The sequence below is a fragment of the Sesamum indicum genome, linkage group LG1, assembly GCF_026168435.1.
Source record: "Sesamum indicum cultivar Baizhima isolate 11 linkage group LG1, ASM2616843v1, whole genome shotgun sequence".
NCBI classification, from domain to species: Eukaryota; Viridiplantae; Streptophyta; class Magnoliopsida; order Lamiales; family Pedaliaceae; genus Sesamum; species Sesamum indicum.
The window spans coordinates 11,514,911-11,541,777 of NC_142657.1; the positions used below are offsets into that span (position 1 = coordinate 11,514,911).

The window sequence follows — 26,867 nt, forward strand, 5'->3', positions numbered from 1 at the left end:
TTCTGCTGGAAAAAAAAATCAATTGAATAAATTGATTAATATAATCTATCTACACTTATCACTTATTCTGTACATGGAAGAATGGAGATAGACTCTGAAGTTCTGAACGTTTTCGAGCTGCTCTTCTAAAAGGCTTCCTATTTCTCCACAATAATCTCTCACTGCTGCTAAAATTCCTCGAGTAATCATTCATATCCGTCGCCATGAGTGTCTTGTTTGAGCTAGACTTCGGCTTTTGTGAGGTCCTCCTCAATTCAGAACGCCTTAAAGGTGTTTGTGGCTCTTCGAACTTATTACCAGTAAATCTGGAAAAGAGTAAACAGACTTAGCAAGAAAATCCATGGCTATCGGCATACGATTATTATGCATATGTAAGCTTTCTGGCTGCAAGTCTTAATTCTCAATTTTCAACCACAACTTCTAACAAGCTATGCCTATAACCACATTTACTTAGTAAGTGCACTTATAGTGTTACTTGAAAAGTATTCTTATCCTTTAACTATAAAATGCAGCTACACATTCAAGAGTATACTTTGTGTCCTAGATGGTTTTTTTTCAACAGCTAGTTGAAACTTTATATTCAGCTGGTTGCTTCAAAAATAAACAAGAGGTGACAGTTGCCTACTTCTGCAAATGGAGGCACTTGCCTCTAATATTGTTAAACGAGCACAATCGTACCACACACCATCAACATAGAACATACACATGTATAAATAGATATGTGGATACATAGACACAAAATGATACAAACACACATAAGAGAAGGGAAAAGAGGGACAACGGAAAATCAAGTGCAAAGGTACATCGTATACATGAAAACTGAGAAAATCACAAACTTCATGCTAGATAATAGGCATTAGAACATAACACATTTTGCAACAATTCTCAGTTGAACTCTTCATTGAAGAAGTTCATCAATGTTTCAATACATACGCAACAAATGATTCACAAACTGGTATTGCTTACTCATAAAGGATTAAATGTTTTATATATTATTCTTAGCGTCCAACAAGGCATGCTTGTTGATGACGTTCATGAAATAAGTTCCTTGATTAATGAAGTGTTACATTAATCTCACCTCTGAGGTAAAGTGACTCAGGTAGCATAGTGCTAACTTTATGGACATTCATTAAAGCATTAAGGATCCAGTATTCAGCTTCACGAGAGTTCAGTTGAGCTCAAAGCCAAAGACTAAGACAACGAGTTCCATAATGATTGGATGAAAGATATTGACCTATAACTGGAATGGAATACAACCATCATGTATTAAGGGGAATTGAGTTCAAGAAACAGGAGTATAAGGAGAAAGTCGATAGATATCGAATTTTACTGTAAAATCCTTTAAATTGCTTCTTACTTTCCACAAAATCATCCACTAACTACTCCATATTTTCAGTCACATGTAACATATTTTACGTTATGCTCATTGAAATTTCAGCTATTTTAGCTGCTACATTAATTGAGTTGATTACATATTACAGTGAACCAAGGATTTTGATCATTGTTATTTTCTTCCCAGGTTCCAACAAACAGCAAGCAAATACTAAGATTTCGTGCTTAAATGTAGATTATTGTACTTCACTAATCCAAATGTGTCCAAGGGCATTACCCTTTTACTCCATTACTCCAAGATTACTTAATCACATACTTAATCACAAGAGATGTATCTAACGACATGCTTAACTACATGGAAGCGTAATTTGAGAGTATCTGGTGGATAAATATCTGCCTTCTGGCCTAATTTTTGGTACTGGTAACCCATGAGGTTTTGGCTTGTAAAGTTTTGTGGATAATCCTTGTAAAACTTTAATTCAATTGAAGTTGACAAATTCAGTTTTGATGCTAGAATTTCATTTATTAAGAACTTGTATTTTTTGCATATAAAGATCATATCTCAAGTTGGATCTTATAATGATAAGGCAAAACCAAAGGAGACAATCTCTCTGTCAGCAAAAACTTCATCAAAAGAAGAAGAAAAACAGAGCGATATTGTAGGACGTTTATATTCAAATGGCATCTAGTTTGGGTTAACAACATGCATGCTATCACTATGTAATATGTGTCGTTCATCATCTGCCTTCTGCCTTCAGTAAACTCAAACATACTTCCGAATGCTTTGAAGAACCTAACAAAAAATTTAACAAAGATATCTATCTTAAAAGAGAACGGACATTATGATACCTACCTCTCCTGTGTGGTTGGTGCTGTTATATCTTCACTGTGATATGGACTGCATGCGGGACAGATGTAAACCTTTGGTGCTGAAGAGATGTTTATGCAATCAAAATGATACCATTCATCGCACTTATCACAAGCAACCATAGCTCTTTGGTCATAGGGCCTTCGGCAAATGCAATAAAGCATGCTTCGATCCCTCAGTAACTGCACCAACCAAAGGTGTAAGCACAAAAACAAAATAGAACGGGCAATACCTGCAAAAAGAATTACTTTTATCACCTTTAGTTCTTTTTCACAGGATACAGGTAAACTTTCGCCCTCTGAAATAAGTTCGAAAACTCTATCCAATCCAAGTGTTCCACCATCCACTGAAACCTGCTTGAATTTAGCAGCAAAGGGAGAAAAGGGAAGAGAAGGAGAAGATAGGAGTGAGCAAAGGCAAGATGAAAACAAACAAAGAAATTAGATGGTTGTTACAGATTCTAAAAATGTTTCTTTTTTATATATAAATGTTGAAAAGTAACCTTCTTGGCTGTATCTGCCCATCGCAAGGCCATGTCACGGAGTTTTGTCAATGTCTGTCTGAAGTAATCTTCTGGATAAATGTTCATCGCCAGTCCCTGAAACATGATTACAAGGTACAAAAAAACATGAATGAACATCACCGGTTCGAAGGAATGGATGTGACAAGTATTATGCAGGCGGACATGAGAATCATAAACACAAATATCAATCACATCAACTTGGAATCCACGGTCAACTGAGTTTAAAGTCAACCAAAAACAGCTTTACTTTCCTTGTAGGGTTGAGTCACCCCATTGATCCCCTACAAAGTAACATAATTACACTTCGTCCTCGAATTTTTGAAAATTACACATAAAACCCCTCCAGTACTTGCAAATTAGTCCTACTATTAAGGTTTTGGCCGGAAATGCTTATATCAGCAAAAAATTTGGAAAAAAAAAATTCAATAATTTTATCCCTCACTGGATATTCAGAATACCCTTGGTGATATCATATAAAACTCGTAGCGGTATTAATGTAATGTATATATAATGAAAAGGAATAAATGTAATAACATACCATTTTAAAATTATGGCCATTAGATATGGAAAAGATATCAATTTTTGAGTTGAGTTCATCTTTTTATATTTATGGAGTGAGATTATGCTTGCATCTATCGCATGAAAATATTGCTGAAGCACTTCTTTTACTGTTAGAAGATTGAATTATTAAAAAAAAGAGAGAAAATACCTAGGAGCGATTTTGGGGAAAAAAAGTTTGTTTTGATTTCTGAATTGGCAACAAACCGAAGAGGATGTTATTGCTGGTAAACAAGTTATTGGCAATAAATTTAATGAAAATAGTAATTCCATGCTACGTCAGCTCGTAAGATTGTTATAAGAAACTTATCCTGCAATAAATAATATGCTTCATCCAATAAGTTTAAAAAATCAATATATATCGAAAAGAATTTCATACTGCAATAAGAAATCCTGCAATGATAAGCATTGCACAATCATTATTTAGTTTGGAGAATTAGTTCTTTCATTAACCTAGATCTATATAAGTTTGCTCTACTGAAGTGCCTTTTAGACCAGTTTGAATGATTTAATCATATGGATAATTACAGCTCCATCTCCTGAGGTTTTGTCTAATTACACAGAGACTCCCTCAAGTTTGACAAACCACATCTACCTCCACTTAGAGTAACAACCATTACAAAACCATAATGTTCTTGACAAAATTACTCTTTTATCATTCATTGTATTATTCCACAAACCTCCCTTGAGGTTTATTCAAAATACAGGCACATCCCCTAAAGTTTGTCATATTACATTACTACAATAATGATGCTGATAGTATTGTAAAATGTTAGGATTATTTATAGGATGACATTAAATATTAGTAAAGGTATATGTAATTTAAAATCCACATTTAGTTCAACCTTTAAGGGAGGTTCATGTAACTATCAAACAATTGAATTAGACAACTCACGGGTAAAATTGGATTTTCATTCAATTGCTATACTGACTTCAGCACACTCCGTTAATATCATTAACAGTCAGGTCGGGTCTGTTTGTTAGATAATAGCAAATGATAGGGGTACTAGATGCAATTTTCTAAACCTCGGGTGTAAATAAACTAAACCTCAGAGGAGGGAGCCATAATTATCCCTTAATCATATGAAGAAAGAGGGAAGAAAAAGGAAAAAGATTTCTTCAGGAAAAAGCAGCAGATAAAGTGGGTGTACTTCTTTCAGATGATGCTGAATCTGTTGCAGCGTGGGCTTCTCAGCACTACCCAATAATTTCTCGGCCCTGATCTTCCACAAATTTCGGGCCAATGCCAGCTCAAATTTGCGATTTCCCTTGTCATCACAAAAGCCTGCAACATCCATAGCCTGCAAAGGATAGGAACTGTCTATTCAATATTGTTTTTACTTGATTCCACTAAATATGGACCAAAAAAAAAGTGTCACAACAATAATGCAGCTTATAGGCTTTTGACATGCCAATTATTTCTCATAACACCATTACGGTGTCAGGGAGAATGGAAAGAAATATCATTAAAGCACAAATAGTCATGCATAAATGCCCAAGTTAATGCTAGAATATAAGACACTTTAACTAATACCTTCATAGCAATGCACAGTTTTTGACTGACCACATCAAGATCTTTGCTAACATAAGCTAATGCAAAACTCACGAACTCCGTTAGACGAGCATTACACGCAACCGCTTTCTTGACAATTTCGTCTAATATCCTCCTTTCATCAATCCTGCCCAAAACAACATATTCATCCAGTTCATTCATTAAGATACCATAATAGCAGTATTTTCATCTCTTCTTTACAATCAACATCATCCAAGGGTATACACATAAACAAAATGGTTCAACCACTTACAGATACTGAGCAACAAGTATACATTGCCAGGCAACTAGCTTACACGAGTAAAAGAGAACAAAAAGGCACCTCCTAGCATCATATATAACATTTAGACAGTATATAGAGAAGCAAATCCACATGCACCAACATGATCATGAAGCAGCACATTATTGCCTCCTATAGTTTCCAGCTCAGAAACAGATTCATGGACCCCCAATCAATTAAGTGGATCTTTAATTCACTCTTACCAAGAACTACCTCTAATACTCTTTGGCCCCTGAATTTGGATACTTTCACGCAATTCACAGGATTGGGGTTCAACAAGCAACGGGTATTGACAATCAATTGTATAATACTATTTGTAGTTGTAGTCCTCCTATATTGTATTAACAATTCAAATAAAAGCCAAATGAGAATCTCTCTGTGATAACTAATGTTCAATTAGGATATAAAACTAGGCAATTAAATTTGTCAAGCACTAGGAAATAATTAGACCCTTGCACCAAGAGCCCAAAAAAGTCCCAGGTTGCAGGAAGTAGATCTTTATCGGAGTTAAATCAATCATTCCAGAGCCATGATGTAAATATTTCATATAGTTAAGGACTCATACTGCACCCAAGATCTACAATATGTGCATCAAGGCCCTTAGATAAAAGATAGACCCATGAGTAGGAGTAGGAGGTTAGATTTCGCCATACATGAAAAACTTTTAAAAATACAAAAAGCAAATCCAGTTCATATCTGCTCACAGCTGACTTAGTCAATCTACCTGAGGCAAAGGCTCAAACAATTAAAAAAAAATGAACTTAAAAATTTCATCACAAAATCAATAATCTATAAACTACTCCAAGGGCTGACCTGCTAAATCATCAAACTATTGACAAGAATAGTTTTCCTTATCCATATTATGAACTGTAAAACATAATTTGTCTTGCAGCGAAAAAGTATCGAGTTATTTGGTTTATATTTCAATCTCACTTATATAGACAAGTGGGATTGTGTACCACCTAGAAGGGATACAGAACTGGACCTTCAATTTATCACCGGCCGGACTACACCCCAACCAAACAAATTATTACCCAGGATCATGTCCTGCATAATCAACCCAACCAAACGCCTAGCATATTCCAAACTCATTATTTTCCTCTAACAAAGTTTAAATGATGTAAAAGATCAGGCACAGCTCCACATTGTCAGAAGTCGAGATCATCTGAGTAGGTGCAAGAGGATGTTTTAAGGAACTCGTATTTTAGATGGAAAAACATTAGGTGTCAAACGTACATCCTTAAGAAACCAGGTCCAAGTGGTTCACTGTTTCAAAAGCAAACACAGGTCCCTCCACCATAATCTTGATGAAAGCGTACCAGCCAAATATATAAGACTAACAAAAGATAATTGCAGTTGCAGTGTCGGCTTCCGGTGTAACCAGTCATATATTTGTCCTACTTAATATGATAAAACTAAATTCCATCAACTGGGATTCTGGTGGCTTCAAGTAATAAATAAGTCAACCACTTAGCTGGCCTGTTCATTCTGATACGAGCACCCAAGAGCGAGAGGGAAGCCTTCAACTTAGTCAGTGGTTTCTCCCCTTTACCTTATCTCACTCTCTTATTTTCATGAAGCTTCCACGAGTTTCAACTATTAACGAACTCAAGAGCATCCTAATTTATGGTCAGCCACACTGACCAGCTAAATCAACCAACACAATCTGACAAATATTATAAACGGTAGTCATCCATCTCATCCACCAGGAGGAATTCTCAAGTTGTAAAATCACATTAAATGTGCAACTAAAAGTATACCGCGTAACCCTTGAAGTATAGATATTTACTCCCTTAAAGATGAGCTTCATTACAGTTCCAGTAGATCACACAAGCCTTCAGGGAAACGTCCAATCAATCTCCAGCACTATTAACTTTCTCCAAGCCTGGAATAGCATTTCTAAGTAAATCCATTTATCATTGGCCTCTCCATTTTCTGTTGATATATAGGTAAGTGTTCCTAATGAGGTCAAACTATCGCCATAAAACTGTCAGACGCCCCGCTCATGCAACAGTACAAAAGTAAATCTAGAGCTAAGGCAAAACTATAACGTAAAATGTGCCTGCCAAGAACTCATCAAGTCTGAAGAATAAAAATTCAAAATAACCAATGAAACAAGCTGGGAATTCTTACCACAGGCAGAGATCTCTAGCATCAGAGAGAAGAATAGTCAGTTTATCCAATTCAAGATGCTTCCTTCCAGTTTTCTGCATACAAAAACATAAGGTGAGAAAGAAAATTTTCCACGAATTAACTCTAGAGAAAAGTAGATGATCAATCACAAACCAGATAACCAGCTTCACTTCGAGGAAGTTTTGGATTCTTTACAAGGTCGCAGAATCGACACACAAACAGTTTTGCGTTAGGATACGATGTTTCCGTGCACTGCAAGTGAAAACTGTGCAGTAGAAATAAATTAGGTAGGTGTTAATCTGCTGATTGAAGAAAGAGTATAAAGTAATTTCTTGTGGAGTTTGCACAAAATAGCTCAGTATCAGCTGCAGCAGTCAAAATTAGAAATAATTAAAATGGATCAACCACTGGCAAATGCTAAAATCTATGCAGCCATTTCCATGTTTCAGCAAGTTGAACCTGACAGCAATGGAGCTAAAAAAATACCTGTCATTGCAAATAGAACAAGGCAAAACGTCCTCATCCTCAATAACACAGGAACAGCATATACATAAATTTCTTGATTTTCCACTCTGACAATTACTGTACACCTCAAGCGATCTATCAAGAGTATTATTTAACTGCATAAAAAATTAGAAGATTCCTTGAGATTTATATAAAGAATTAAGCTACCAAGAATCTATTCATTAGACAAACAATAATAACCAATTTGCACGAACCTCTAGGAGAGCATTAAGCAGTGGATTTTCTTCGGCAGGTGGAGGCTTAATTATGTCTGCACAGCGCTGCTTCCACTTCAGAACCTTTTCAAGTTCAAAATGAACCTTATTGAGTTCCACACAACTGAATGCCTTAGAACTTCCATTTTCCTGAATGTTGGAATTGCCAATTCAGTGAAAATAAAGCCAAAAAAGGAAAAGAGATGATTTCAAAATGCAAAAGACAAGTGATTTTGGCTTTTGCTAGAAGGTATAATTGCAACTTGGTCCTAGATGATGCAGCGAAACTGATTGTACAAAATAAAGCCAACCATTGATCCATGTTTTGCAACATAAAAAGAACGAAAGAAAGATAACAAAAGATCACACTCCACATTCGGTGATTGGTGATTAAATCAATTATCGAATGATACTCAGGAGTCAGGACAGATGCATAGTTTTCATAATTCCCTTCCCCTCGATGACAACAGGAACTTTAATACAGATCCACTCATTCTAGATAGTTCATGGTACAAATAAAAAATTCTGTTGCTGGGATGGGGTATTTGCAGATAGACCAAATATTTACAGCCAAGAACAAGCATATAAAATATGTTTTCTCCCAGGGCAACTGCTTTTGGATGTCGGCACAATTTCAAGGGATTCAGGGCACTCATAAGAAAACCAAATTTTACATCCAAGCACTTGAAATAGATTCTTAACAAAGCATAAAATACAAGGGATCTACAACAAGGAAGATTTTGTAGCCAACGATCCTTCTTAAAGTTCATTCTTCATGCAAGTTCTATTGGAATGTTTAACCATACAAATAAACTAATGAAATTTTCTAATGACATTATCAAAAGCGTTTTGACTCACTTTTAATCCAAAACACCCTCTATTTAATGTTTAGTATATATATGCAGATCATTAAAATAAAACAAATTATCTGACTGCACAATATCTAGGCATCAAACTGGCATTGCTAGAGGCAAAAAGCAAAGTTGGTGCAGCTTAGTGTCAGAAAGGCCACCATTCTGTGATCAAAAGCTAAAACTAAATTCCGGAAGTAAAGAAAGATAAAACCAAATTGAAAGCAGAAATAACCACAAATGCATTAGTAAGGTCTTCAAAGCTGGTGACCAAACACAATGACAATAAAGAACAAAAGAGACAGCCGGATGCAGTAGAATAAGCAAAATATTATGCCAACTGTAACCATAATTCAGCAAAATACATTACAATAAACTACTATAGTGGAGAGAAAAAAAGAACAAGCTGAGGTGCCAAGATATCTACACCAGCAGCATGTTCCAGGATTTCTTCTGCTAGATAATTATTCTACCTTGTGAATCAAGTTTCATTTCTTAACATGTACTTCCAACTGTACACCAGGGAGCAAAGAGTCAAAAGGCACAAAACCATTGTGGCCAGAAATCAGTGAACCCCTTGCCAAAGTGATAGGCCCACTCGCAAGGATTAGGCAGTCCAGCCTAAACCAAGAAGAGAAATTCGCAACCCGGCCCGTTACTTGGATTAAGTCAGGAGGCCATATTCAGCCCATTCAAACTGATCTCACAAACTGGTGTTACCAGAATTTTTATTTTTATTCTTGATAGATAGCAATTAAGATAGCAAGAAACAAACTTCTAGTAACATCTTAAGCTTGGGATGAAGGACACGTGTAGATAGATCCCTTGCTGAGAAGATCTAACAATATGTAGCTTATGGTGAGAATTGGGGAACGACAATGAACAAGAAATCAATTTGAAAACAGAAAATTATTCTCCTGTCAGTCCAATGCCGTTAATTCTTCCAGCGGACCTTGTCGCCGGCGGTCCAAATTCTGTCGTGCCGACGGAAGGCATATCACAAAAGTGGCAAAGAAGAAGGAAATAAGAAAATAAAATCGCCGGTGGAACCTGTTAATGATCCAATTTTCAACTATGTAGCTATACATCTTGTGATTCTCATTATAATACTCTTAATATCATATTGGCCCATTAGTTTCCAAACCATACTTCATACAAGCTTTTTCCACTGGTGCAAGCATTTATTCACCAATACTATCAAATTGTCCAAATGCAGATTGTTTTTGCTATGCTAAATGAATTAGTTAACCATAATCCAGGGTCCTGGATTCGTCTGATGAACCAGAACAACCTGGTGTAGGCAATTCCGGTCAAGGTATGGTCCAAAGAACAATGTAAATCTAAGGATATGCTTGTCCAGTGTAATCCAAGGAACACTTCAAGATGAGGGACACACTTGATATGGCTAATTCAGAGAATGGCTTGACCAACTTCTACATATAATAAAAGTAAGGTAAATTACATGTTAACACAGAATTGTCCCCAACGACACTGCAAAAATCCAAAACCAATCATAAAATTCGATTGTATTACCTTCAGCTGTAGCAATTTGATCCATGAGCGCTCTTCAAAGCTGAGTCCAAAAAACACATGCACTTGTTCCAGCCACAACCTATAAAGGGATAGAATGTGTTACTGCAGGACCACCTGAACCAGACTTTCCTAAAACTGTAGTGTTATATCAGTAGATTAACAATATCATACAACCAGGAAGGGTCTAGAACGTAAAGTAACAACCAAGAAGGCAAATACATGGACGAACTATACTAAACAAACTTTAGGGACCAGATTTCCACAACCACAATTAGTACACAACTAATAATGACATTCAAAATGGCAGGGATAAGCAGAATATGATATATAATAAAGGAATATTGACAAAACCTATACGATCAGACAAATCTCATTCCATGAATTATGTTCAAGAGAATATGCACTATGATATATAACTTTAGAATTATACCACTTGTGATAACAAAAGATAATTCAAGGTGAAGGTCAGATACGTGGGCTCGTATTGCACAACCAAAACATTGAAATAGAAAGTGTAAAACAGTAATTCAAGTGGCAACAATTGCCTTCACTTGTATTGTAAAGTTTCTTGATCTTGTTATGCACTTCACAACCGCCAACTAGCAGATAATAAAGGATGCTATCAGAATCAAAAGAAAGTAAGCATGACAAGGTGGTCGGAACAAAGTAATTGATCCCAAAACAGAGATGCAACAAAAGAACTCCTTGCTCATTATCTTATATATGTTCGTCTTTTCACATCCAATGATTACATTTTTATCAGGAACTAAGGCCTTTCTATCATATTTTGGCAGAAAAGTACAATGTGTAAGTTCATGCAACTATTTTACTTTAGATACACCTAGATAATCAATAAACATAAAGGATAAAATCTGACAGCATATGCACAACTAAGAAGACAAAGCTCACTTGTGACTCTGAACTGCATCCTGAAGACGACCAACAATCACCGGAAATGAGATGCAAATTTTCTGCAACTTCAAAATGTTAGAATGTACCTTTAAGAATAAAACACATAGGGAAAGCAATCAAGACGAAAGAAGAGTGCAAATGAATCTAGTACATTTGTAATATCCATAGAAAAACAGTAGAACAGGCATAGAGACCTTAGATAGAATAAGAAGTTCCACAACACTGCTAACTTCAAACTGGCCATGATTATTGGAATTAAGAATTTCAAGGGATTTCTTAAGCCAACTTAAGCCATCAATCAATGCTGTCCACAAAGCACAGGATTTATATGTTACTGGGAGGCTGGCAGCAGCATCCAACATCATCTCAACCTCCTACAATAAGGAACTGGTGCTTCAGTCATAAGTATAAGTGAATGACATTAAACTAACTCTCCATATACACATGACGGAGAACATCATTAATAATTTTCAAGGTTCCTCAATCTCCTTAAAGCAAAAGTATAATACATACAAAATCGTGTTGCCAGACAATCGTGTAAGCATGCTTAATTTGACATGACAAACACATTGAACTTTCGATCATGGGCACTTAAAATTTCTCCTTTCGTTGGATTTAAACTTACAAGACCTTAAATGCAGAAAGTTTGCACTGAAATCCAACCTGCTTGGAGTTAGTCATCCACATATTTTGGAAATAACTTGAACCTAAAAGTAGCTTTCCAGGACCTCACAGACAGATGTCAGTCATGTGACTATGAAAGTAGTCTGCCTTCCAGTTATATCATTCCGTTACAAAGAAGCATTAGTAATGCTCGACTCCCAATCAAAATTTTGTGATCAAAAGTCAAGTCTACATGTGTGCATATGTGAGATTCGAAAGCAATTTCAGGTCAGTGCACCACAGGTAAAAGCCACTTTTCTCATTTGTAAGCAGGATAACTATGACAAAGTGATTATGCTGACTTGTCATAATCTGCAGCTTCCAAAGCAGGTGTTATAGTACAAAAGGTATAGAAGTACAAAAACTAAGCAGGAACAAACTTCCAATTTCAAAGAAAAGATCAAACCAAGACAGATGGACAAGGTACAGAGACCAATGAATGCATTACAAGAACCAGCTTATGTATTACTAATAAACCAGAGAGCATAGGTAATTAGACAGTCCTAGAACATAAATCTTTATTATTACTTCATCACAATCAATGAGAACCATGGAGGTGGACAGCATTGGATACAAGATTGCTCAATAAAAAGGAAAACTCCGACAGGAAGTAAAATGACATAGCTATACACCAAAAGAAAGTGGCAAGAAACAAACATATGCTTCATGAATTTTGTAAACTGGGGAAAAAAGGAGGATCACCTTGTGAGTAGGAATAATAGTAGAAAACGAGAGGGCCTTAATGCACCACTTCAGTGTAGAACAAGCATCTTGAAGTTTTGGAACCATGTTGAAATCAAGACCAAGAGAAATACCAGCTTTCACGGCAGTCTCAATTGAAAGAACTTGACATTCAAGTCTGGGTATAAAACAGCTGGTAATTCCCTCACCAACAATGTCAATATTCCATAAGTACTCTGCATTCTGTAGCAAAGAGCTGGCTTCCTGCTCCCATTCTACACCCCTCTTCAAGAGTTTCTCGAGCAGTGAACACTCATCAATATACACCTTCAGGTCCTTTGATTCCAACACTAGCTCCTAAATAGTTATAAAATTATCATGCAAACAACAATAAGAGTATGACAATACCATTGGAAGAAATAATATGAACATCAAGATGTTTGACCTTCAAAACATCAACTTGCGGACAAGAATCTGAGGGGAGTAAGATGGATGAATCCTGTCGTAGGAATGGTTTAGACTTTATTAACCAAGACTTGGCCATTGATACTGCAAGCTTGACATCAAGAAGGGATGGCAGAATGATGCAGATATGCTCAGAAGCCCTGAAAGTTTTAGATTCAAGTATCAAAAGCCAAATACATCATTACAACAACTAGGAGTAGGAAAAATTCTAAAGCAAAACCTCAAAACATCCTCAAAGTCGGACATAGGCGCCCTAGTAGCAAGAACATGTTTTGCTTTTTCTTCCCAGCACATGGCAATTGCATATCTTTGGGAGATATCAGTGAAAAGTTTCTCTTTCTCAATCTGTAGCCTGACAAGTACATGCAGTTCAACCTTCAATACTGCTCTCATCCCTTCTAAGATGATAAAATAAATCAAGGAGAAACTTATATGAATAATATAAAAGAGAAGCCTACGTGGCTGCCTTTGACATCAGTTGCTGAATGCAGTCCATGGACATTTGATTTCGAAGTGCCTGTATGGAGAAAAATGCCAATTTCAGATTGGAAAAAAAAAAATAATACACTCATATCACAGTAAATCAGACAATAGCAAAATCTCCCTGGAGAACTGAAAAGCAATAGCATCAAACTTCTGATGCCAAATTATGCTGGTATAGATGCCAATAGCAAATCAGACAGAAGAGTGAACATATCATCTGTATCCCAGATATGCAAAGACGAAAGAGAACAATTGAGAAGGAAAACAAAAAATATTATTACAAGACCAGTATAGCACATCAGCATTCAAAACAATAGGAGGCATCAAGTTACCTTTAATCCTTCCACACGGCAGTGGGCCCTCTTGAGCTCATGCTCAACACAAGATAACTTGTCGGCTGCATGTAAAGAAAAAGCAAATAATTCATACCAATAGATAAGGTAGAACAATTACAAATACAAAAAATAAAGCACGCAATGCTACTCTGCAAACAAGATCCTGGAGACCTGGGTCCAATCACTGTACCTTGAACTCGAAGCAATAATCCTTCCCCGTGGATGGAGGTTAACTCATCAACTACCTTCTCTTGATCCTCCCGTTGATGAACGTTCATAAGCGCAAGGTCAACACGTGATATCCATGATCTGGTATCAGTATAGTATTTCTTCAGAAGTTCTAGCTCTGGAATATTAACAGTAAAATCCTCCCATTCACTGACGAACAGCTCAAGTTCCTGCCCGAAAGAAGTAATTCTTAGTCAAAGTTCCACATAAAAAAGGCCCTTGCTCAAACAAATAATAAAGTATCTGCATGAACAACCTTTAAGCAAATCGGATCTTTCAAAATCTCATCGCACCGAGACTGACAAGATTTGACCCGCCTTATTAAATTGGTGAGCAAATCGGCGTCAGGAAGCTGAAGTTTTAGGTCGAAATACTGGAAAACAATGCAAGAACAAAGTGAAAACTTAATATCGGATAGACGATATAAGATTGCTAGATGCCAAAAGAGAGATGAAAAAAGCAAGGGTAAAGAACATTTTTTATTACCTCTGACTCCAGCTTGTGGAGCATATCTACCTCAACTGAGGAACGAGTCTTCTCATAGATGCATTTTCTCACATTTTCCACCCAACCCTAACACAAACACATAGATTGTATAGCATTGAGATATGCATTAAAAAGCCAAAGGACAGTCAGACTCCATAAAATGTCACTAAATCGCTACCAGGAAGAAACATTCAGTGTTTGCTATTATTAATACATCACAAAAGACTCATCTAGCAAATGCTATCTCCAAAAGAATAGAGGCCCTGAACTACAACATCAACCTCGATTTCACGAAATGGAAAGGCCCCTTTTAAAGTTCTCTCTTCAGCCAAAGAAAGAACTTAAGCTCCTTAAAAGTCAGAAAAATTCATACTACCTCGTGTGAATCAGTAAAACCATATCAAATGGTTCAAAATTGATCATGAATGAATCATCAACAGAATGTGGTACGTACTAAATCTTTGGTGCAGATGCCAACATATATCAAAAACAAACAAACAAAATGTACCTTGGCTGCTGACAACTTCAGCTCTAGTCTCTCACTTTCATTTATGTGAATCGGTGACTTAGAAGCCTTTAGATATAAAATCTCCAAATCAGCTACCTGGAATAATGAAAAGGGCAATGATTTAAAGGAGGTTCTGAATAAAAGTAAGAAATTCAGGCATAAGAGCAAAAGTATTTGTTTTCTGTTACTTAGGTATGGAATATAGTATATGATAGATAGACAAACAGAAAGTTGCACATGTACAGGGAAGGTGTTGACAACCATGAAATATTTACTGTCTATCACCTACAAGATAATTGATGCAAAGGAGGAAATAGTAGCTCTCTTACGGAAAATCCGGAACATAATGCCAGAGCAGAATCAATTTCCTGAATCAGCTTTCTGGCTTCTTCTTGGTATTCCTACAGATAAATTAGGAAAAGCACTCAGCTGCAGCATTCATCAAATGGAAACAAAATAGGATTAAGTTACTGAAATGAATCCAACCTTGAGCTCAAGGTGGCTGGGCTCATTGCAAGGAAGAGCGTGTAACTCAAGCAACTCATTAATCTGATCCATGTGGACTCTCTCTGTCCCGCAACTATGATTACTAGACCATAATTTCACCTTAGAGAGGCAATCTCCCACGGCCTCTGCCCAATTTTGTGCTTGAATCAAGTTATTTTTAATTTCTCGCACCTAACAACAGATAATCAAAAGCTATTTCAATTGCATTTACAGTAAGATCTTGAGGAAGCCAGGGATCACCCAAGACATTAATGGCTTACAAGATCCATCTCACGACCAGCCCAAAGAAATTGCTCTGCTTCCTCTATTGCACTGACATAAGCATGCCTGGAGTAAGGATGCTCAAGTATCTTACATGACCTCAGAATCCACTCTTCAGCAAGTTGCAAGTATGTGACATGACCACCCTTAACCTTAACATGGAGAAAATCATGAACATAATCAGAATGCCAAACTGGCATATAGTAACAGTTCCTAGGTTAATGGCAAAAAGACCTCTAGCATTATGGCAGGTTATAAAGGTTTCAACCAGCAGCATACAACACTTATGCTTTACACACAACAAGGATACGTGGTTGAATAACACAGGAAAATTTAAAACTCAAAGAGGAGATATGATTCTGAAGCAACATCTGAATCAATAAATTAAAAACTCCACACTGTCATACATTTGATTCTTTCAATACCCAGATACAATGTATACTCCATTATAAGATCTAAACTGCACCTGCTTATATTCAAATATATGCATTATTCCTAAAACATGATTTTTCCTTTCCAAATGTCCCATGTTATCCCTAACTTACGAGCTTTTACACAAGTAAGAGAAAAGTCAAGACCTATTCTCATCAACTTGACTAAAAAAGTGCTCTTGATCTTCACGAAGAACTGAAGTTTATCACAAATGCTATCTCCAAGGAAAGGGATGATATTCACACAACTACTTTCACATACTAAACAAAAATGATACATGTAAACAGTCAAAATATAAAGGAAGGTGAATAAAGGTCAAAATAAATAGGAAGGACATAACATTCTTATAAATATTTATTTTTAAAAAAAGCGGGAATTGAGAAACTGGGCAATAAAATTGGCACATTCACTCATTAAACCATGTAGATGGAGATACTGAGACAGTTTGCCATATTCACCCATGACGGAGCGCAAGGTGTAGGGATACCCCAACCAGACTGAAAAATTTGAAGAAAACAAATCTGCAAAAAGAGGAAGATTAATCTAATTGCCGTGAATAAAAAGTTACAACTAACCTTTTTTGCTAATGCCACTGGTTTTTGTGAGCACAAATGTATATGTGAATCTGCAGCAACCTCTATGGAATTACATTTATCAACCTTAAGCAGCAAATCACTCAATTCTGCCAGAGTATGACGATATAGAAGACGAAGTTTGTTTGGCTTGCACTCACAAAGATGCTCCCAGTGCTGCAAGAAAGTAGAGTGAGTTCCATTGCATGATTTGCAACAAATCTTTTGGTTCTCAAACTTCCCAATGCAGGGGCTATAGCAAACAGAAAGTGAATCGCTTAAGAAAAACTTCGCCAAAGATATGAAGTCGCTAGATCATGCAAGCCGTTAGGAAATAGTGAGTTGGTACCACAACATTCTTGCAAACCGGAAACATGGGGCCATTTCCAAAGGACTTGTGCATTGTTAAAGAGTACAGAATTGATCATTAAGAGAAGAAAAAACCAAAACCATACACTTTGAATTCATCAATTAAAAAAAATTATGTTGCCAACAAGAAAATGAGAAAGCCAGAAGCATAACTAAATATTACACAACAGAAAACAAAATGAAATACCATTTCCAAACACTCCTTATCAATAAAAATATTACAATTACCCTCTTAAAACAATATAAACTTTGCATACACGCCCTTTAGTGTTACATAAATAAATTGGGTCATAATTATTTAAATATATTCTACTAAAAACATACAATTTAATTGCATGCCCACAACAATATGAACATAAAGAAAAAACAGAACTTAAAAGATATTTATTCCACCAATCTATTGAAAGTTCCTAGTACATACTACATTGCTAATCGGTATGTATATTAAGCATTGTACATGAAAAACATTAGAGTAATCCATGATGGAATTGGCACCGCATGAACATTCTTCTTAGCAAGAATTATCATAGTAACACAATGGTTAGAGTGATCTAAAAGGCACTATGGTGCTAAAATTTTCAAATTTAATAGGGGATTAGCTCACAATCCCACTACTCGTGGCCTAGTATTGTTACCGCACATGACTAAATTCATGATGACATTTCTAAAAGCATCTTTCTCAGAGTATTTTTTATGTTCACTTTAGTTAATTAGTAATAAATGTTGAGATTTTCTTAATCTAATGTTTAAGTATTGTCTCAAAATATTGATCATAAAACCCAATGGAGACATCCATTGAAATATATAAATATAACAAATTCATCCATCACAAAATATAAGCATTATAAATACATCCAAGGGTGAAATGGTCATTTAAAATTAAAATGTTTTCAAAAAGTCAAGGATAAAATAGAAGTTTCACTACTTAACTTTCGTTTGGGTTTACAAACCGAGCATTTTTAAAAGGGGTATAGTGTGATTTTCGAAGTTTTATGGGGGAAGCGTAATTTTGAAATTTCAGAGGGGGTCTAGGTGTGATTGATCCTAGAACTAATATTTTCTGTTTACTTTATTAATCATCTCTGCCAAATACCGACCAAGGGTCTGAATGTAACTATGCAGACAAAAGAGGTAGTTTCTATAATTCGCATAAGATTGAGTGGGTTATCTTGGTAATTAGCCCAATTAAATAGAATCAGAATATACAATGATTTACTTCATGCAATAATCAAAATATTGGTAGTACCTATTTAAGTCTATGTATAAACATACCAGTAAGGAAAAAAAATATATAGCTCCCAGGTCCCTAATATGCTATACAAACACATAAATGAACAAGAACAAAATCGTATATTTGTGATCACAATTACATACTCTCATGTAAGGAATCCTATGCAGAACCAAGCGCACATTACAAATGAAAGGAGGTGGAACACGCTCGGGTTTTCTCAGGCAGATGAAAATTTAGGAAGCTAACTGCAAATAATCTTTTACTGGTTGGGGTTGGGGGGAAGAGGAAAGATTATTCAGGCTCCTCAATCCATCATCCATTGCGAGTAGAAGTGGAGCCACCACTACAGTAGAAAATTATGTAGATGCAACTGATACTAGAATATAAATGCACCTACTGTTGTCATACTTCTGGGGTCACTCACCTCTAGGCAAACATATGCCGATGGTCTGCAGTTGCAAGAAACAGCAGAGAGATACAACAGTTGCTGGCAAATGACGCACATCGGATCCTTTTATTAAAAAAAAAAAGGCATCAGGTTACTAGTCAAAGTAAGCAAAATCTCACTCAGGTATTATAAATTGCAGATTGTGAAAAAATCAACCACAGCATCATATTTACCTCTTCACTGCCAACATGCTCAGGCTTAACACGAGGTGTCATCTGAGAAGATTTAATGATGCCATTTCTCCATAGCCTCTCCCGCCAAGTTCTCTCATTGTTGTATATCCTAAGCAACTCCTTTTCTAAGAAAGTGGATGCTCTGCTATCGAATTCACTCTGTAGTAGAATATAAGAACTAAAAACATATCCAAAATATTGTTACAACTAAAAGCTGCAACTAACTTATGATAAGCAGGCAAGGGCAGTGAGCATTTCACAGATATTGACATGCAACATATACAAGTGCATGTGTGTATAATAATTATGCATATGATTTCATACAACTGTATAAATATTTGTATGAAATACATATACGAGTGTACATGTACCTTTATATTCGTGCATGCCGAGATGCATACATGCAACATCAAACACATTAAGATTGAAAACGGCCAATTAAATGTATGACCATTACGGTCCATATTCAAAATGTACTAAAAGCTAACTGCTTGTATGACCAAAAATGTCTGATTTCTTCAACAAAAATTTGAAACCCATTACACATGTATAAAAGACTACCAACTTCGACAAACTCAATGCATGCTTATTCTTCTGAAACTTGTTAGGATCATAGTAGTCAATGGCACGGAATGGCGCAAAAGGCGCAGCCCTCGTGCCATACGGCGCCCATGGCGCTGCCATAGTGCGCGCCTGGGCGCCTTTTCGGTGCTGCCCAGGCGCGCGCCAGGTGCGCGATGAAAGAAAAGGGCCTGGGCGGCCTGGGTTTTGGCTGGGCTGCCCAGGCCCATGAATTAAAAAAAAAATTAAGATAATAAACCCTAATTTCCTAAATATAAACCCTAAAAAAATTAACTTAATAAACCCTAATTTCCTAAGTTAATTTTTGGCGTGTACAGCAGTACAAGCTCTAATTATGCCGATTGAATCTTTGAAATTGATGTGATTTTATTAATCTTTGAGTGCTTTAATTGTTCTTTAGTGTTTTTTTTTTTGGGGGATGATTTAATTATATGAAGTTTTGTTATGTTCAATTTGTTGTTTTATATGTCATATTTAACTCCTTATACATTAATCTAATCAAAATAATACTAATTATATAAATATATAGATTATTTCTTATATTTGCGCCATCCTTTGAAAAGGCGTGCACCGCGCGGTGCGCCATGGCTCCAGGAGCCCTTGGCGCCATTGTGCGCCGTGCGCCACTGACTACTATGGTTAGGATGAAATATTTGTTTATGCCTTTATGATTTACAATTTCCTTAAAATTATATAGTGCATTCATTTGAATTTAGAATTCAGAAAATACAGTACCTCAAAATTTAGATAAATTGTGATTGAAAAAAGAAAAGAAAAATGGAGTGAGAGTGGACAAAACATGAGAGTAGAGAGGTTATGATAACTCCCAGATGCATGATAAGCAGAAAAAAATGGGAGACAGAAAGGATATGGTAGGATGGCATCTACAACCCATTTCGCTTTTTTTTCCAAGAACTGCAAGCATATGGTAGGATGGCCAATACAAGATCACAACTCCGTGGACCATTTACCCAATTAACCAGGCATGTGGATTAGAACTTCAAGCCTATTTGACTTTCTGACCCCATAATTAACATTACAAGTGACAAAAATGAAATTCTGACAAGACTTGAAAATTCCGAATGCCAGTAAGAAAACGCGTCCAAAATCCAAATGATTGTGATTGCTTCATTTAATAAATGAAGGATGGAGTCTACTCATGAATTATTCCATCATTACGAAGCTAAACTGCATAAAGGAAACAAAAATAAGGAAGAAGAGTGACAGTTGAACCTTTGCCGCAACATACAGAAGCTCCTCGTGAGACAAAACAGGCACTCTATGATAATGCCGGTACAGCTCAGCTCCAAAACCACCATGAGGAAGCCAATCAGCAGGAGCAAAATTGACAGCCTCAGCACAATTCAGGCCTGCCATCATGATAACGAATCAGAATTTCCAAATATAGGTGAAACATAAGTAAATTCTGCACTAAAGTTAACGTGCCACCAACAATAAGACTTGGACCACAAGCCTATAGAGGAAACAAGAACAAGGCATTTTTTGCTTACCAAGGTTGAAGCCTCCATGATAAGATCGAGGAAAGGTGATCACAAAGTTTCCAGGCTCCTGCGTGATAGATTTGGTCATAGGGCTTTACAAGTAAAACAATTACACAAAGATAAGAAGTGAAGTCACATGAAGTTAAGTGGAATGAAAGATCACTAAACAGATAATGAGCTTTATACTCTTGCTTCTGGAACAGTAAATAGTTATTCAAAATTTAGAAAGATTAAAGAGGATTCAGAAGAATGACTATGAAATATCTGATATTGGCAATATGATAAGCCAAGATACTGAGACTACACTTGAGTATGAAGTTAAGACTTGTTCGAGATAGAATATTTAATCAGACAATAACCTTGAACAAAGCTTCCACCTGTTTCAATTAAGGTCACCAACAAAGCAAAACATCCAAAAGAATATAAGGAATCAAGCTGCCTAAACTCGGCCCTCGATCAGCTATCAAAACTCAACGAAGGAGTGGTGAAGAACAAAACCAAGATTAAGTTTTGTGAAGAACAAGCTGAACCAAGATTAAGTTTTGTACATGTTCCCCCATCAATTCAAGATCAAAATAAGAATAAAATAACCAAAAGCTGAATGGGGAACAAATAAAGAAATGTGGATTAAAACTGCAGCAACAGACACAGAGATACTTTGTTGAATATGTTTTACATGGCTCTATAACTATTTTAATTTATTTAAGAATTTAGTTAGATTAAAAATTGCAAGAAACAAATAGAGCTAGTAAAACCAAAATAAAGAAGAAAATACAATTTATATAAACCACACATGGGCAAAATGCAAAAGCATCTGTTTCTGAGATCAAAAACCAGTAAAGCATACCTGAATAATGCTGTAAACTGGGACTCCTCTTTCTTTTAAAACAGAGGGATTCAGCATTGTAACAAGCTGAAATAATAGGTCTGGTTGTGCTTCAAACAAATCAGGCAGACAACTCCGCATCACCTATACAAATGGAAAGTGGTCAAGGAATTAGAACAAAATGTTAGCTGTTAGCCTTCTGTCCACTTATAACACAATACATGCAAACATAGTTCTTGAAGACGAATAAACACAGTAATGACATTCAGCCATAGAAATGAAGATGGAAGAGAAACAAGGATAAAATCATTGAAGAAACACTTGAGAAAAAGAGTTAAAGCCAAATAACACATTCGAGGGGGGAAAATGTGCATTGCAATTGCAGACACCAAAGGGAAGAAATTCTAACATGCAACGAACAGCATAAAAATCTTAGAAGTTGCATAAGGAATAATCACAAACATCCAAATATGACTTTAACCTGTAAATAAAATCCTAACAGGAATAAGGTATGGGCCCCCAACCCTTACCAAAACCAATATCTGGTCCTTGTTCCTACAGGCGGCCCATACGAAAAATATGTTGCCGGAGTTTGTTGAAAACCTCCATTTGTGGTTTTTCTTATTTTTCAGCTATATTTAAAAATCAATACTTATTCTGAATTTGGCTGCATAATTGTAACCCCTCACTGCAACATAAAGCTAGTAATAAAGAAAGTAGCTATACCTTTTCAAAAGCATGCGCTTCATTACCAGGGACGCTGTACCAACACTTTGGCTCTCCCCTGAAAGGATGAGTAAAATAGTAAGTCCATTTAATAGTACAGAACAACATAATATACTAATTAATTCATTACCCGACATAACATAAATGAGGGTAGAAAAAGTAAGAACTAAATGATAGGTCAAATTAAGCAGAATCATATGATCTTTTTAAGAGCAAGAGGATAAAAGAAATACATCAACTCAATCTATAACTCAGTTCAGCCAATCACAGACACTACAAAAGTACAAACATTTTCTTATAAATTAAGCAAAGTCAACTTCACTCAAACAATGACCAACATGAGAAAATTGATCTAAAATGCTCAAGGAGTAATCACAATCACAAACCCCATGGAAAAGGACAGTCCAGCTGAACTTAATAATGTTTTCTTTTTTTTGTTAAAAGAGCTTCCAGGATCACTTAAGCACCTCAGTCACCATCTTATAGTTTGTTAGTTTCAATCCCACCTCATAAAATCTGAAAAACACTTTCCTACATCAAAACCCAATAAGTTCGTCAGCTACATATCAAACTTCTCTCAGTTAGCCTATACAGTTAGCCTAAACTGTGACAAGAGCATATCAAACTTCTCTCAGTCATATTCTCTACATATGTTTTAGCAAAACCAGAATCTGTAATCTATGGTGAAAAGAAAACTTTAATCACCTATGAAGGATGTTCATGAAAAACACTTGCAAAGGAAAGCTTGAACACAGATTTCATTCTAGATAACAGAGCAACAGTAGATTGCATGAGGTTTTTCTCACAGAAAAGGTAAAAGTATGAAAAATATTTGTGTTAAAAAATGGGATATCCATCATACACATGGTCATAGTAAATGCACCTTATAAGCATGTACACCACAGGCCACACCTATGCAACACCGTGTTTCACACGGCACTTGAAATTAAAGACTGATGAGGAAAAATCACTTCAGACCAAGAAAACAAAGAGTCCCACTGAACTACCATACTAAGATTCCTTTTAAACATAGTATAGGAGGAGATACCTCCTGTAAGTAGTTTTGCACAGTTAAGTTCTCCTTCCATTCATTCAATTGGCATTCTTTCTAATTTGATACAGACATTTTAAGAGCCAACAGCATTCATTTTTTGCAATTAAGTAAATCACCTACTCTTAATACTGTGTATGAAATGATCTTGTGACAACAGTTCTCATCCATTTAAAAGACATAAGATTGGACAGAGAACAAAAAAAAGCACACAATAACAGCTAAAATTATCAAATTCAATCAGCTACATACCAGTGCAGATAGTTCATTGAATACAAGCAATGGTCCTCAAAGTGCCAGCAAAACGAAGAGAATAGCATTCCAATATAAAGCCAAGGCACCATTACCCCAGCAATGTTCTGGTGTACAGTCCGAAGCATTGAACCCTGTAACCTGGGTAAGTTATTGAGGTTCCACGGACTAGCACAATACTCATTCCAAACGTCAACTTCAACTGATGGAGGCCTTTGATCAATTTGACGAGGAAACCCACTGCCATAAACAGAAGTATCCAAGTCACTGCCATACATTACTTCAACTTCACCAACTGAACCCTCCACAATTTCCCAGAACTTCTTTTCCAGTTGCACCCATGAAGTAGCTGGCCACCCAAACCACTTCTTCTTTATCCGATCAGCCATACGCCTGAAAGCTTCGAGCGAAAACTGCTTGCCCGGCACAAAACCAAAAGTATCCTTCTCCGAATTCAAGCACTCTAAACAATACCAGTTTCCTGGAGGAACCCTCTTCAATGGTGGAGAAAGACAATAAATATGCCAACCCTTATTACATCTATCACACAACAACATGACTTCCCCATGCAGCCCACTTCTACACTGTTCACATATTTGATCAAGCTCTTCTTCCTCTCGCTTATGCCCTTCCACCCTCTCACCCTCTTTGTTTTTCCGTCTTCTCTTCACACTTGAAACCTCAACCTCCGGCTCGCATTTCTTCCAACCACTCGCACCCCGCTTGCAGCTCTTATTTTTCTCCTTATTCAATTGATAATAATACTCTTCATAGTCAACCAAATGCTCACAATACAACTGAGACAAAACATGCTTTGAACACTCAGAGATCTTTCTTCCCGGCCGTACAAACCTAAAAACCTCCCCCCACTTCTTCAACTTGACAACATTGTCATACCCTCCAAATCTCTTCACTGCATTAAACAACTTACACAAGTCCAAATCCTCCCCCTCAAACACAACCCGCTTCTTCGCCTTCTTACCACAATGCTCCTCCAAGAATCGGTTGTACTCTAATCTAAAAGTCTTGGGATCACAAGGCGCAGACCGAGCTTGCAATTGGTGAATGGCCTGCAATTTCGTAGGGAACGTGAACAAGTCCATGTCCAATGCAAAAGGGGGTTTCCAACATTTAGGTGGGACAATTTTGCATATCCCATAGGGCTCAGCTTCCGGTCTGATCTTATATATATACTCTAAAGGGTCCTTAAATTCCTCCTCGCTCGGATAGAAAACTGGCCCTGCAGGCACCGTCAATGACCCAGAACCACTTGATAAACCTCCACTCGAGTTCCCACCTAAAACCCCTTTCTCAACTTTCCTTGTCCTCCCTCTCCCCATCATTTGCTCTCAACTATCTCATGTCCAGACCAAATATCAATCAACAAACACGTAACACCCAAAAACACAAAAAGTGCATGAACAAATATCCAAGAAAAAAATATCTCCAATCAAACTAAATAGCCAACACCCCGAATTCAAGAAAATGGAATACCTCAAATTTTAGGGTTTAAATTTCAGGAGAAGAATCCCTGCGGGCTTCTCAATCTCGCTCTCAGTGTCCTTAATTCCGTCCGTATGGTGTATCTGTGTGCGTGACTTAACAGTAGTTGGAAGAGAGTAAAGAGAAAAGCGGTTTTCAACTTTTCGTTGTGGATTTCTGCAGGTCGTTTGTTGTTCACTGTTTAGGTTAAAAAACGGGTCTTTCTTTTCTGGGCCCGGAATTGGGAATTATTACAAGAATGGTAATCATGGTCTCGAGGTGGGGTTAATTATTTTTTATTAATAAAAAATAAATAAATTATATTAATATAATTTAAATAAATAACCTAATATTAATATAATTTAAATAAATAACCTAATATTAATATTACGAGTCGCGTTTTGAAAACGCAACTCGGATTATAATATTTCTTTTAAAAAAAATCATGGTGTCGTGGTTTGAAAACATGACTCCATGTCGTGATTTGAAATCACGACACCAGAAACCACGACTTGGTTATTTTTTATTTTTTTTAATTTTATTTAATTTAATTTTTTTAAATTAATTATATAAAATTAATTTTTACAACATATTAAAGTTCAAAAAATTATAATATTGAAATTATACAAATGTAATAGTGTATATTTTTTTGTACAATTGCAAAAAGTACAATGAACTATACGATTTCAAATATAAAAAATGTCCACCCGTTCCACAATTGCGTCTGTGGCGTTGAAGCCAAGATCTTCTTATTTCCTCGCCCACATTTTGCATTAGCTCATTTTGCGCCTCATTATCATCACCACTGAACCGACTTGATATTGTTGCAAAACTAAACTCCATATTATCACGATATGCACTAAATGATGGAAATGAAATTGATGAAATATTGTACCCTAGTGCATATGGTTGATTAATACCAAGACCAAGGTCAAGATGTACTTGTGAAGAATAATTTTGTGTTTGGTTTGACATATATAGGCCAATTGAAACCAATCATCTTAAGGCGGTTGAGGCATGTAGTAATCTTGAGGCGGTTGGGGCATGTAATAATCCTCAGTTGTATATACTGTAGAAGGGCCAGTTATATCCACCCCAACATCATGACGTTCGACTGAACTAGTAGATATTCGGCTAGATATTCTTCTTTGCATATGGGATGTTGTGAGAGTATCATTGGATGGAGAAGCAATTTGTTGTGGCTGATGGGTTATGGCTTACTTGATAATATGTAACCCGTGTTCGTTTCTATCCACCAATTGATTATATTCTTCAATATTTAGTGGTCTAAATTGACACAAAGCCTCAAAGGCATTCACCTCGCCTGAAGATTGTAGAAAAGT

The 26,867-nt window shown here is 36.3% G+C and overlaps 1 protein-coding gene across 1 annotated transcript; it reads right to left on the minus strand.

Moving 5' to 3' along the window:
- On the minus strand, window positions 1-25,714 carry LOC105157801 (transcription factor jumonji (jmjC) domain-containing protein). Its single transcript, XM_088886012.1, has 34 exons — window positions 25,537-25,714; window positions 24,043-25,395; window positions 22,740-22,797; window positions 22,035-22,157; window positions 21,197-21,254; window positions 20,919-21,055; window positions 19,104-19,262; window positions 18,907-18,993; window positions 16,886-17,059; window positions 15,878-16,030; window positions 15,597-15,788; window positions 15,440-15,511; window positions 15,111-15,206; window positions 14,603-14,689; window positions 14,373-14,489; window positions 14,079-14,286; window positions 13,886-13,950; window positions 13,529-13,587; window positions 13,291-13,422; window positions 13,051-13,210; window positions 12,627-12,962; window positions 11,456-11,635; window positions 11,259-11,320; window positions 10,350-10,428; window positions 7,966-8,115; window positions 7,733-7,866; window positions 7,400-7,511; window positions 7,247-7,320; window positions 4,816-4,960; window positions 4,433-4,582; window positions 2,703-2,798; window positions 2,458-2,553; window positions 2,186-2,382; window positions 1-305 (listed from the first exon to the last, which is right to left on the minus strand). Exons 2-34 carry the CDS (start codon window positions 25,383-25,385, stop codon window positions 59-61), a joined length of 5,538 nt encoding a protein of 1,845 aa, XP_088742138.1. The 5' UTR covers window positions 25,386-25,395; window positions 25,537-25,714; the 3' UTR covers window positions 1-58.
- Between the last annotated feature and the right edge of the window lie 1,153 nt (window positions 25,715-26,867).

Coding starts and splice junctions, on each gene's coding strand:
- LOC105157801 (XM_088886012.1), bottom strand. CDS start 25,385: ATGATGGGGAGAGGGAGGACAAGGAAAGTTGAGAAAGGGGTTTTAGGT. Junction 10,429..11,258: donor GATGCAGTTCAGAGTCACAA/GTGAGCTTTGTC, acceptor ATCCCTTTATAG/GTTGTGGCTGGAACAAGTGC. Junction 7,321..7,399: donor GAAGTGAAGCTGGTTATCTG/GTTTGTGATTGA, acceptor TTTTGTATGCAG/AAAACTGGAAGGAAGCATCT.